The sequence below is a fragment of the Felis catus genome, chromosome D2 (genome assembly GCF_018350175.1).
Source record: "Felis catus isolate Fca126 chromosome D2, F.catus_Fca126_mat1.0, whole genome shotgun sequence".
NCBI lineage: Eukaryota > Metazoa > Chordata > Mammalia > Carnivora > Felidae > Felis > Felis catus.
Window position 1 is genome coordinate 33,684,525 of NC_058378.1, and position 13,451 is coordinate 33,697,975.

At 32.3% G+C, this 13,451-nt stretch overlaps 1 protein-coding gene across 2 annotated transcripts in view; it reads right to left on the reverse strand.

Annotated features, from left to right (window-relative positions):
• Positions 1-13,451, reverse strand: part of P4HA1 (prolyl 4-hydroxylase subunit alpha 1) — an 89,545-nt gene that overhangs the window by 35,328 nt on the left and 40,766 nt on the right. The window contains exons 6-9 of one of the 2 annotated variants that reach the window (XM_011287347.4): positions 11,684-11,923; positions 9,061-9,257; positions 6,345-6,521; positions 3,138-3,208 (exon numbers count right to left, since the gene is read on the reverse strand). In XM_011287347.4, coding sequence (XP_011285649.1) covers positions 3,138-3,208; positions 6,345-6,521; positions 9,061-9,257; positions 11,684-11,923 — 685 coding nt within the window. Of the gene's footprint in view, positions 1-3,137; positions 3,209-4,229; positions 4,301-6,344; positions 6,522-9,060; positions 9,258-11,683; positions 11,924-13,451 lie in introns of both variants that reach the window. The other variant, XM_011287348.4, reaches the window with a different exon arrangement.

The window sequence follows — 13,451 nt, forward strand, 5'->3', positions numbered from 1 at the left end:
ATAACACTATAGATCTGTCCATTTCAGTTATTTTAATCTGAGCTGAGAACCACTGTTCAACCCAAAAGAGAGTAATGTCATTGTTAAAAGGGACTCCAATTTTAAAAATATCTGAAATTATTCAAATATATTTGTATTTGCTTCTATAGTATATTAATATGCTTTTATATTGTATTTGTTCCTTATTTACATTAAATCTCAAGCATAAGAAAATGTCATTATTGTAGGAAATCTGTACTTGAGAGTAAGAAAATGAAAACTACTTCCAAAAATAACCCACCAGAATCAAAGAAGCTTTTTCTACTAAAGTGGATTGTTTATTTGCAAATCTCTTTATATTATTTTAACTGGACTTAATGAACTCACATAACTAAACTGCCTTTTCAGTAACTCAATGTTTACCTTTTCAAAACTAAAATTCCATTTCTCTGATTCAGCCAAAATTATTAGCATTTCCATTAATAAGCTGTAGTAAATTTTTAGTTTGGGATTTTTTTTTTTTTAATATCGGAAAGGATAATATAGGAAAGGACAGAGATGCCTTACCAAAAGTTCAGAAAGTCAATAAAATAAATAAACAGTAATGAATTTCCACAGATACTTTACCCAAATAAAATTCTATTTGCTAGGATGCTGGAACAGATTTTCCTTCCTCAGAAGATGATGTAATCACTGAGAAATTTCTCAAAATACAGATATTTGAGATTCCTTTCTGACCCATTCAAAATACAGATGTTCCCACAGCAAAAGGAACCACATTAACTGACATCAGTACACATAAATACTTCTACTTTGCATTTGAGATGCCTTTTTCAGAGGTATAATGTATGAAGGAAACATAAAACATTTATTTCACTTGTAGGCATCTTCAAAATTCAGATTTTTACATTGATGGGTAGAAAACGTCTCAGCATAGCTAATGAATTCCTAAAATAACAAAAACTTTTTATTTGTTAAATATGAAATGTATAGGATATTTTATGGAGCCAATTCTTTAACAGTTATGGCCTCTCTCAACATATATATTTATTTTTAAAAGATTTGCTGAACAATTTTCCTTGGGTAAATATAAATATCACTATGCTGTGGAATTCTATTGTTACTAGGTAATTTTGAACACAAACACACTCTCTGCACACTTTGCTGCGATTAGGTGAATTTATTCTGGTATTAGTCTTCTAAAACTTCTAATGCTGCTGGCTAAATGACTTCTATTGCCTTATATAATATAAAGTATGGTTGTGTCTTTCTAAAAAAAGTCCAATAAAATTCTTCTCAGAGCTATAAAATTAGAATACTAAAAAAATAAGTTCAAAATGTTTAGAAATATTTAGTTCTTAAGGAAAAAAAAGTTTCCAAGAATAATTTATTTTGCCTTATTGGTAAGGGTCCAATGACTCTGTGGGCTGGCTATTTCTTCAAAAGGTCCATTGTATATATAAAAAATTTCCAAAAAGGACTTCCAAAGAACTAAGTTCACGAAAATTTTATTTTATGTGCTTCCTAAAAGCATCCAAATCTAGAGAAGTTAGATACAAGCCTTATGACAGTAAAAATGCCTAAAACCATATAATAAAAATAATCTTTGATAAAATATTATTTTTAATGGGTTAATTTTTTTCTTTACCCCCACAAATAAAGGGTTTATTTTTCAACACATGCATAATATTCTGTAATAGAATGCAAAAATAGCTGAAGTTTAACTTGAAATTTAGAGTTAATTACAATGCACAGAAGCATTATAAATCATGTATCAAAACATTATCCAAATTAGTTTCTGCAAATCCTTACCATTTATTCATCTCCCTGACATATCACAGAGATTAAATTTTCTCCATGACTTCTACCTGGGGCAGGGGAGGCAAGTAGTATAGGGCAGACAGTTAGGAAACCAGGAAATGTGTGTGAGGATGTTGAAGGTTATTACCATATAAAGGACATAGAGCTTTGCCCAAAAAAGAGTAGGGAAACAATGCATTCTGACAGCCTTCATAGTACTTTTGCTATGACTTACAGCAATAATATTCAAATTTTTTTTTTCCTCTTGAACTGCATTTTCATTCCATTTTTATACTAGAATAGTGGCTTTCAACATGTGTGGAGAGGTGAAGTCTTTGGGGTGGGAGATGGATTTTGCCTACCAAGGGATATTTGGCAATGTCTGGAGACATTTTTGACTGTCACAACTGGGAGGAAGGGTGTTACTGGCATCTAGTGGATGCCAGAGATGCAGCTAAGCTTGTACAAAGCTTAGGGCAACCACCACCAACAAAGAATTATCTGATCTGAAACATCAATAATGCTGAGGTTGAGAAGCCTTGTCCTAGAGATATACATTTCTATTCCTAGAAGTCTTTTATTACATTATACTTCTCCACAACAAAAATACTTTTATAAATTGATATAATGAGATGGAAGGAGCTTATTTCGTTATTTTCAATTAGGTATTGTAACTGTGGATAAATATTACTTATTTCTAGAATGAGACCAAACTTAATATATTTCTATTTTCATTTTCATGAGAGCTGAGAAAACTCCTTTGTAAATAAGTAGATGGAAAAGGAGTTCTGTTGGAATAATTCACTTATTCTGCAGATTCCTTCTAAGTTATATACATTAGTTACACAGTAATCTATTGTTAAAATTATTTCAGTGGTCTATCAGGTAATAACTTAAGTAAATTCTCTTTAAACATTGGTAAAAGCAAAGAATTTGAAACCAACTGACTTAAAAAGATTTGTTATGGAATCATTCAAGGCATGCCCTTTCTCAATACCTATAGCTATTCTGGTGACTTAGAGATTTTTAAACCTTTGCTTTTACTGCAGAAGCCAAATTAGGCCTTGTTTCTATGATGGTTCTTTGGGAACTTCTCTTACTTCAATATAGGAACTCAATTTCAGGGGGAGTTTGGGGAGTCTCAGCAGGCATTTTGAAATCTAGTAAGTTAGTTCTAGAAAATCTCTGTTAACTGTCCCATAACCATGTCTGTTTATTAGTCTATCATGAAAATTCAGGCATAGTTGTCATGCTTAAAGCCTAGGTCTTAGAAACCATATCATGGGTTTTATTAAAATAGATTCTCAAGAAAGAAAATAGTCCAAATAAGACTAAAATTCTCTCCATTACTCCCTTACCTCTTAGATACTCTGTACTGTGCTGTGGTCAATTTTCCAGTCTCAGGGTCATGTACTGTAGCTCGGCTCAGCTACAAAAAAAGAGAAAGGACAAGGACTTACTAACGTAGCAGGCAATTTTGGGCTTTTGTTTGTTTTGTTTTGCCAAGCCACAGGTGATTGGAAGAGTTCAGATTGGTCTGGATGGTAGGTAATTGTTTCAAATCAGCAAAAACATTTAGAAAGGTGGCAATAAATGAAAAGCCACTTCCAAATCAAGAGAAAATGGGTTGACATATTTTTGTTGTAGATTTATTGTCCTTTCACTTTTTTTTTTTAATCATTTGAAGCTGTATGTAAATGATTTATAGCACTGGGTTTCACAGGAGCTTTCTCAGATCTAGAAGTTTAATGTCCTTTAAGTATTGTGACAAAAGAATAGTTAATAGTCTCTTTAAATTTATTTTTTAAAACTCTGAGATAAAACTGTAGTTAAGTCTCTCTGGCGAAGTAAAAGGCAACTAAGTTCATGAATAATAGTAGTTGGAAGACTGAGATCAGAAGCATAACTCTGTTCTTTCCATTGCCAGCTTTCAAGTCAGCAAGTTTTTTAAAATAACTCCAACAGGAGGAATACAGATTACTTCAAAATGACAATGGTATTTCACAAGATGAATGAACAAATGCCAGTACAATCACCATGAAGGATGATGTGAATTCACTGTAGCATTTATGAATGTGAGAGAACTATATAAACAAAGGCTACTCCCAGATTAATCCAGGCTGCTTCTTTTTCTTTTTTTTCCCCTTTGGCAAGAAAAAGGAAACAGAAAACAAGTATCAAGCCATTTCCTGGAGATTGGATTCCTGACCTGAAGAGAAATGCAAAGCATATTAATTCCCTAAAAATAACAGACCAATTAAAGATTAAAGAGAACTTCTAGTTAAAGGGAAAGACCCAAGAAACACAAAGCATTTTACCCATGCGTATATAAATAGGCAGTGACTTGAGCTGGAGACTGAAAATGACCTACTTCTCTTAAATGAATAATTCCTGTAGGATGTACAAAACACTCGTTAGAGGGCAAAATATGCAACATACACATCTCTTACCTTTTGCTAATTCTGTAATGTACCGTCTCCAAGTCTCCTGTTATTGGGTTTGAAATGGTGGCTCGCCTCAGCTGTGAAGCCAACCATCAAAATAGTTGCATTACAAAACAAAAAAAAAAAAAAAAGGAATCACATTTATCCAACCGGTCAGAATTCTGGGATTTTTACAAAGGAAAATGAAAAGAGAAAATAACTCCATAGACTTCCAGTCATCTTGTGTTAAGCCTTGAGACTTGGAAGTTTTTTAGTTTTTGGATTTTTTTTTGTTATTTTAAAAATTTTGTTTTTGCTTTGCATGAATGGAGGATACACAAAAGAGATTAGAAATTAAATTTCTTTCAATGGTTGGATGATGGGACTGTGAGGAAAGAAAAATTTCTAAAATGTGAAGTCTAATTTATAGTTACAAGAATGGCTATTTGCAGTTAATGATCCATTTCAAACCTCTTATCTTAATTTTTTTAGTGATGCAACTGTCTGCAAAGGTTAATGTTGTTCAAAATTTGTTTCAAAAATCTATCTTTCCTTCCTTCAATATATATGTTCATATATTTCACATATACAGTGAAATAATCTTGGGACCTAACAGAAAGGTAGATGAAAAGAACTCATAAATGTACAAAAACAGTAAGAAATTGATGACAGCCAAGATAATGATTTTAAACTTTAAAAAAAAATGGAGGGTGATTTGGAGGTTAACAAAAGAGAATAAAATTTTTATTGCCTTTGAATTTTTTTATTAAAATAATCCAACTGAGGCATCCCCTTTGAAGACTGAGGTCTCCAAACCCAGAGATATATGACTTGATCCCCAAGCTGAAATGCATTCTTAATCAATATTCTACCAAGATGTTTTGGTTTACTTGGTTTATAGACCACAAAGAATGGACGAAAATAGGAATTCAGACAATACTGGCACAATATGATAAAAAAGAGTGATAAGAATTCCCTTGGAGATATACACACACACACACACACACACACACACACATATATGTATGCATGTGTGTGTGTGTGTGTGTGTGTGTGTGTGTGTGTGTGTATATATATATATATGTATATAACCAGTCTTTCCCATTTAAAATGTAATCTTTGATAAAAAAACAAAAAGTACCAATTTGGAATCATAAAATTTGACAACAACAAAAATTCTGACTTTAGGTTTATTTTGCAGTACAGAAATCCAGATAATTAAATCTTTTAATATAACAAGGATCTGCAAACTATGGACTGCCACCTGCTTTTGGAAACAAAGTTTTATTGAAATACAGCCACACTCATTTATATATTTTCTATGGCTGCTTTCGCACTACAGTGGCAAACGTGAGTAGCTGTGACAGATGGTATGGCCAGCAAAGCCTAAAATATATTTATTATCTGCACCTTTATAGAAAAAATTTGCCAACTCCTGTGTAACAGTCTCTTTATAAAAGTGAGGGCAGTTTGTATTTTACTATCAATGATATAAAATGGAGATCTTGTTCAATGAGAACAAGCTGGTGGGGAAAAAGGCAAGACCATAAAGGGTAGTGTTTCTCCCATTCTCATAAAAGAAGAATTTCTATGCTAAACAATAAGTTTATGGGACTGTATTTACATTAAATTGTTTTTCTTAAGGTAAATTATGTGAGTTAAATTCAGAAAACTATGATGTCCTTATTTCAAATTAGCATGATGACTGTGCCCAATTATATCTTTCTAGTAATAATGTGCCAGAAGGGAAATAAAAATACTTCAAGTATTCTTTCAGATAAAAATATAGAAGATAGGAGAAAGTTGGTCTTTGATTAGTCTATGAGACTAAAGTTCCGAAAATACATACAAAACTTTTTCAGGAAGATACTGAAACACAAATTTAAGTGTCAATAAAAATCTCATTTACGATTTTCATAATTAAGTGCTTAAAACCCAGATGCAGGGTTTGCTACTTGTGTTAATAACTAAGGAAAAATTGGCATAGAGCTTAGTTGACAACTCCATTATGTTATGACAACAATATGTAAAACTATCTGTGGGATTATTGCCATATCAATTATCATATTTGTAACTTGCAGAGGCAAAACTGATACATGGGTAAAGTAAACTGAGAAGGAGAAAAGATAAAAAATTACTTACCCTTGGTTTTGCTAGATCTTTGACAATTTCAATTTCTGCATCAGAGATAATATCATGGAAGCGAATAATACGAGGCTTGTCCCACTCATCCTCCTGTTTAGCTGGGGCCAGAATGAATTTAGGATTCCGGTTTCCATCATGATAACGGCAAAAGAGTTTTTTCTGTCTCCGAGGAGTCTAAACATAAAGTTACAAAAATGATAAATATATTAGAGTAATAATATTTTTAATGCTTGCTCCTATGCAGAAAAGAAACAATAATCATGTTTGTGTATAAATAGAGCATTTATGGTAGACTATACAAAAGAAACAGTACTCTGCCAGTATTTTGCATCAAATGGGGCATTCAGGACTTTACAAGGTTTATTAATGATTATTTTCTGGGAGAAGTGTTAGGCCTTATATAAGAAAAAAGGTAGGGTTTCTCTTCCAACCCTTGTCTCATTAAAATAAAGTTGAGATATTTAAATATGAAAGAAATAATGACATATTTATGAAAATATGAAATGAATGACCAGCATTGCTCCAAACTTCACAAACTAACTGGGAAGCACCCAGAAAAAAAAAATTTCTAAAAGGAGAAATAAAACAAAACAAAACCTCATCAGGTTTATCTAAATACCTCCCAGTTAAATGCTTGTAGCATAAATAAATAGATTTAGTTAGGTAGTTTTAAAAAGCAAAGATGAAAATGAGTAACTCTGAAAAAGAAAAAATAAGTTATTAAAGAAGGCAGGTGCTTTTATTGATAGATATTAAAAATTGAGTGATCGACAAAACAAATGTTCCTTTCAACCTATATTAACTAAATACGTGATTCCATTGCTGAATCTTCTCTTGATTGAATAAGTGCATCATATATGAAGTAGGAATAATATTAGTTTTGTTTTAAATATTAGGTTAACCTACTAAGACAAGTAAATAATGATTCATGTTTATTCTCCATGTACTTTATTTACCTAGAGTCAAATCTAAAGATTTATTGGGCAACTGAGTGGCTCAGTCAGTTAAGCATCCCACTCTTGGTTTTGGCGCAGGTCATGATCTCACAGTTTATGAGTTTGAGCCCCACATCAGGCCCTGCACTGACAGCTCGGAGCCTGCTTGGGATTCTCTCTCTTTCTCTCTCTCTCTCTGCCCCTCCCCCACTCGTGCATGCAGTTTCTCTCTCAAAACAAATAAACTTAAAAAAAATCTAAATATGTATTTATATAAGTCTTTGATATAACCATGAGGTGAATTTAACTATTCTGAGGATAAAGACGATCCTTTGATTTTGGGCAGAGTTACTGTGTGTATGTCATATCAACAAACTGGCAAATTAAGCAGACTTCTATTTTATACCTATGGCTTTATTTTGATTTGTTCTTTAATAGTTTTTAAGGGCAATAAAAAATATTTGCTTACTATTGGAAATTTGAACACTCACTAGATGTTTCATGATATTATGGAAATATTATGAATTTTTTTAGGTATGATAATGGTTTTTTGATTATTATCTTTATCTTCAATAGATACATAATAAAATATTTAGATGTGAAATTAAAAAAATATTTCATGAGTCTATCAGAGTGTTATTACCCTTATATTTACTCCTTAGCACCAAAGCAAAAGTAAGCATATTCTTCCAGGTCTCCATGAACTTAGCTATCAAAAGTGTCAACATAGATATGATCTACACATTTGCTGTTAGAGATTAGGCTGTCAACGATAAGTCCTCAAATGTCAAAAAGTCATCAATATCAAAATGTAAAGTCCAGCTTGAGTTTATCAGTAGCAGAGAAAACCTTACAACGCTATTCAAATATTTACAACTTAAAAGTACTTACTTCAAAAATTCACTAACTCCTTCTACATATGCCCACATTCAGCTGAACACTAGTACCCCATGATATTCCTAAAAAAAGGGTTCCATGATCTATTAATGTTGGGAAACAATGTATAGCATATCCGTGATGTACATTATCATAAAAGGACTCTGAAAAGTCCTGAGGCTGAACAAAAACCTATGTTCTCCTAACTTAAACTTGTTTGTGGTCTTTTATCTATTAACACCCTGAAGCACTGGTATTCTGAGTTATAAATACATAAATATAGATATACAATAAAGGAAGGGATATTTATAGGCACATTTGAGTACTTAAAAAAAAATAAATGTTAAAGCAAAAATCTTTTGAAATCCTTTCTGCGTTTTAAATATTTCTTAAATAGACTAACATGTTTCACTAAGCAATCTTGTCAAGGTCAGCTAGGAGCAAAACCACAAAAGATTATTGTATAGATGAATTCTTTGTTTTATACAATGGGTTAGGATGATATATTATTTCTATTAAGATTGCAGAAATCTCTTCTGCATTAAGATATAAGATAAAGCTTAAATGATCTTATCCCTTAAATTATCTCATCCCTCATCTTATAAAAATAAGCCTCTTCTGGCCTATGCAAAGAGTTATATTACCAAAAATAAACAAAATGCAATAATGATTCTTTATTCTAAAGCTTTATTCTAAAACTATTTTACTAACAGCTGGAGCATATTAAGTGTGACACCCACAATAAGGTGATGTGGTATACTGTAATACTTTAAGCAGTTAATTCTAATTTTTATCACATAGGCTTAAATATAAAAGAACTCTGATTCTCTCTAGAACTATGTACAAACACACACACACACACACACATTCATACACACACACAATTGGCTTTTCCACTTTACCATTTTGATACCCTCCCCACGGCACAGCATTTCGTACTTCTGTCTCTCTGGCAGGTAATCCACAGCAACCCCTTTTTTCTTCAGTGTGGTTTTCCGATCAGATTGGTCATCTGAAGCAGATTTATTACCATCTTTTTCTTTAGCCATTATATATTCAAAATATTTTAAGTTACCATTAGCTCTCTGGTGTTCAGGATCTATTGGAGAGAAAGGAAACATGTCCATGACTAAGTTTATAGTTGTTCAAGCATCAGAATATAGGAATATAAAAATGCAGGATCATTTAATTTACCTTTCAAACCGGGGCACTTATGAGAGTAAAAGGAGGCACTAATAAAAATCATTACACCAAAACAACAGGTATAAACCAGTACTGGCTGAAGTAAATCACCTACTGTCACCCTATATACAAAGAGTTCCGGAGAAGGAATCAGCCATTTATGTCAAAGTAGTAAATACTCTACTTTGAGAACTTATTGAAAAGTTCTCAAAGAAAAGTCTCAGTGAAATAATTATGATCAGTTTGATGTCAAATGAATTCTAAAATATCACTCATTCTACTTATTTTAAGCAATAGAAAAGATTTTTCTGAGACTGAATGTAATCATCATGGGAAAGACAGTGTATATACAGTTCAAAAGCAACATTCACCAGATACATTATAAATGCAGAACACAGCCTACTTCTGAGTGAATTTCAGTCCCCAAATTCTAAGTGAGATGGAAAAAGAGAAACTAAAGATATAATTTTCAAATAAAGCAGAATCCACTAACTGCCTCTGAATTGCTAGTCATCATTTTTAGCTATCTTTTAGTAGGGGAAATGAGGACTAGACTACTCCACCCATCCTAGAGGAAAAAAAAAATCCAAACCACCACACATACACACAAAAATAAAAAAGAACAATACACAAAAACCTCATTTGTGATATTAAATGAAGTGTTTAGGATATCTAGCCTTACATTTGTAAGATTTTGTCTTTGAGAAACTGCTCACAATATATATTGTGATATGCAATATAATCTTAATTTTGTAAAAGAATGGGATAAGTATGTATGTGCAGGAAAGAGGGTATATACTATAATGAAACAAAAAAAATTGTGATTGTGAAAATCTTTCAGTGATAGACTTACGGATGACTCTTCCATATCTTTTCTTATTTTTAAAAATTTTCTATAAGGAGTAAAATATTCTTTAAGTGAGAAGAAAAAAAATCACGAAAAAATACTGAAAAAAAAGGTACTTGAACTAATATCTCAATTTATTAACTCACTCAACCAAGAAATAACCTAATTATCAGAAGTTCATTTTCAGATGGCCAATTCTTTTAAACTGTTTGACTTTTCTAAAATACACATATTAACCTATTCATAAAAATAATTAATTTTCGAAAAGTTTTAAAGCTTCATTATATACCAGAGGTCACCTGAATTTATTAGCATACAATTCAATGTCCACAGATTCTGATTTAGTAGCTCTGGGGTGGAAATCAAGAAATTTTTCATTTCTAACATGTATCCAAGTAATTCCAATGCACATGGTCCCTGGATCATACTTAGAGAAACAAGTTCAAAACACTAGTGATAAAATCCTCAAAGGATATCACATTATCTAATATTTGAATATGACAAATTACATTTTCAGTCTATTTATTTTAAATCACAAGATCATTTTTAAACATGAAATGTAAGAACACAAAACATTTCAAAGGAAACTGGTTAATATTTAATATAGCAACATGGTAAATAAACATTTTTTACTGAGTTAGCTAGGTTAGGTCCACTTTTGAAATTCCTGAAGAGTATACAGCAGAGTAGCACAGCCACTGTTGTAGTACCTTTAACTGAGGAAAATCAGTTGCCACTTATTTAGTGTATAAACAGGGAGAGGATAAAATTTGTCTAACAGATAGATTCTTGACTTATAACAAATAAAAAGTACCAAATGGAATAAATATTACTCAGCCATAGAAAAGAATGAAATTTTGCCATTTGCAACGACATGTATGGAACTAGAGAGTACAATCTTCAGCAAAATATGTCAGAGAAAGGCAAATACCGTATGATTTCGCTCATATGTGGAATTTAAGAAGCAAAACAAATGAACACGGAGGGGGGAAGGTGGGGGGGGGTTGGAAAGGCAAACCAAGAAACAGACTCTTAACTATAGAGAACAAACTGGTACTGATGAAGGGGAGGTAGGTGGGGGGATAGGTTAGATAGGTGATGGGAATTAAGGAGGGCATTTATTGTACTGAACACAGGTGTTGTATATAGATGATGAATCACTAAATTCCACCCCTGAGACTAATACTGCACTGTATGCTGACTAACTAGAATTTAAATAAAAACCTGAAAAAAGAAAAAAAATGTACCAAAGCTATATAACAAATTACACTTATCAGAATTACACATATATCAGAATTATATATATTTATCATTATATACATATATATGTAAGACAAGATATGTAGTCATATATCAGAATTATACATATACATTTATGTTGTCATATAGGTTGGCACTTTTTATATACAATAATTATATATAATTTATATATACATATATATGTATGTGTGTGTGTGTGTGTGTATATAATCTTGAATTAGGCCAAATTAACATACCTAGTTCAAGAAGCTTCTTTGTGAGCAAAAGTGCCTTATCCAGGTCTCCCTGCTGGTATACCGCATAGCTCAAATAATCTAGAACAGAGACTTTATCAATGGTAGAAACCTCGCCTTCATCCAGCTGCCTTAGTGCTTGTTCCATCCACAGTTCTGTATGGTAATAATCTGCTTCTGTGTAGGCCACTTTGCCCAACTCAAAACAGTCCTCAACTGTTAGAAAAGATTTGTGTTTTACTCCTATGGAAAGAAAATACAGAGAACTTTAGAAATCTTAATACTACTCTCTATTTATTTAGGACTGTACAGCTTTCTAAGTGCTATCTCGCTTTCATTTGAACTTAACAACCTTCTGAGGTAGGAAAAACAAGAATTATCCTAAGTTTATGAACAAAGGAACAATCTACAAGGTAATGAAACATGCTGAGAATCACACTAATAGGGGTCATGGACCTAGAAAACCCAAGACTTCAATTATCAGCCATCATACTAAAATAAAACATCAATTAAGTTGAAGCATGCAATTTTCTAGCACAACAGGAATTACCATATGACATACATCTTACTCCTAACCAACAATCTGTGCAAGAAATGAATGGACAGGAAGAGAGGCAAACCTGTAAATTGGTTCCTTTCCTTTTTCCTTCCCCTTTATTCCAACAGCATTAATGACATGTAATTTACATTCCATAAAGTTCATCCATTTAAAGAATACAATAGGTTTTAGTATATTCAGAGTTGTGCAACCAACACCAAATCTAATTTTAGAACATTTTCATCACCCCAAAAAGAAGCCCTGTAACCATTAGCAGTCACTACCCATTATCTCCCTTTCCCTGCCCCAGCCCTATTTAACCACTCATCTACTTTCTGAATCTACAGATTTGTCTATTCTGGTTATTTCACATAAGTGAAATTACACAACACAGGGTCTTTTGTAACTGGTTTCTTTCAACTCAGCATAAAGTTTTCAAGGTTCATTCATGTTGTGGCATCCTTTTTATTGCCAAGCAATAGTCCATTGTATGAAAAGACTATATTTTGTTTATCAATTGATGGACATTTGAGTTTCCAGTTTTTTGGCTTTTATGAACAATGCTACTACATACATGCATGCACAAGTTTCTGTGTGGACATTTATTATCATTACCCTTATATGCAGCAGTGGAACTGCTGGGTCCCACAGCAACTCTATGCTTAACATTTTCAGGAACTGCCAAACTGTTCTCCAAAGTGCCTACACCATTTTACAATCCCACCAGCAATGTATGAAGGTTCCAATTTCTCCACATTCTCACTAATACTTGTTGTTGTCCATTTGTTTTTATTATAGCCATTTAGCTGGGTATAAAGTAGTATTTCATTATGTTGATTTGTATTTCCCTTAATGATGATACGAAGTATCTTTTCATATGCTTATTGTCCATTTGTATATCATCTTTGGGAAAATATCTATTCAAATCCTTTGTCTGTTTAAAAATTTGAATCTTTTCACTATTTTTAGAGTTCTTTATATATTCTGGATACAAGTCCCTGATCATAAATATGATTTTCACATATTCTTTCCCATTGTATGGGTAGTCTTTTCACTTTCTTGATGGTGTACTTTGAAGTATAGAAGTTTTAATTTTGGTGAAGTCTAACATTAATCTTTAATCAGTTGTGCTTTTGGTGTTGGTATGTCAACTGGTTTGTGAAGTAAAACTTCTATCTTAAGAAAAGAAGATGGGGCACCTGACTGGCTCAGTCAGTACATCATAAAACTCTT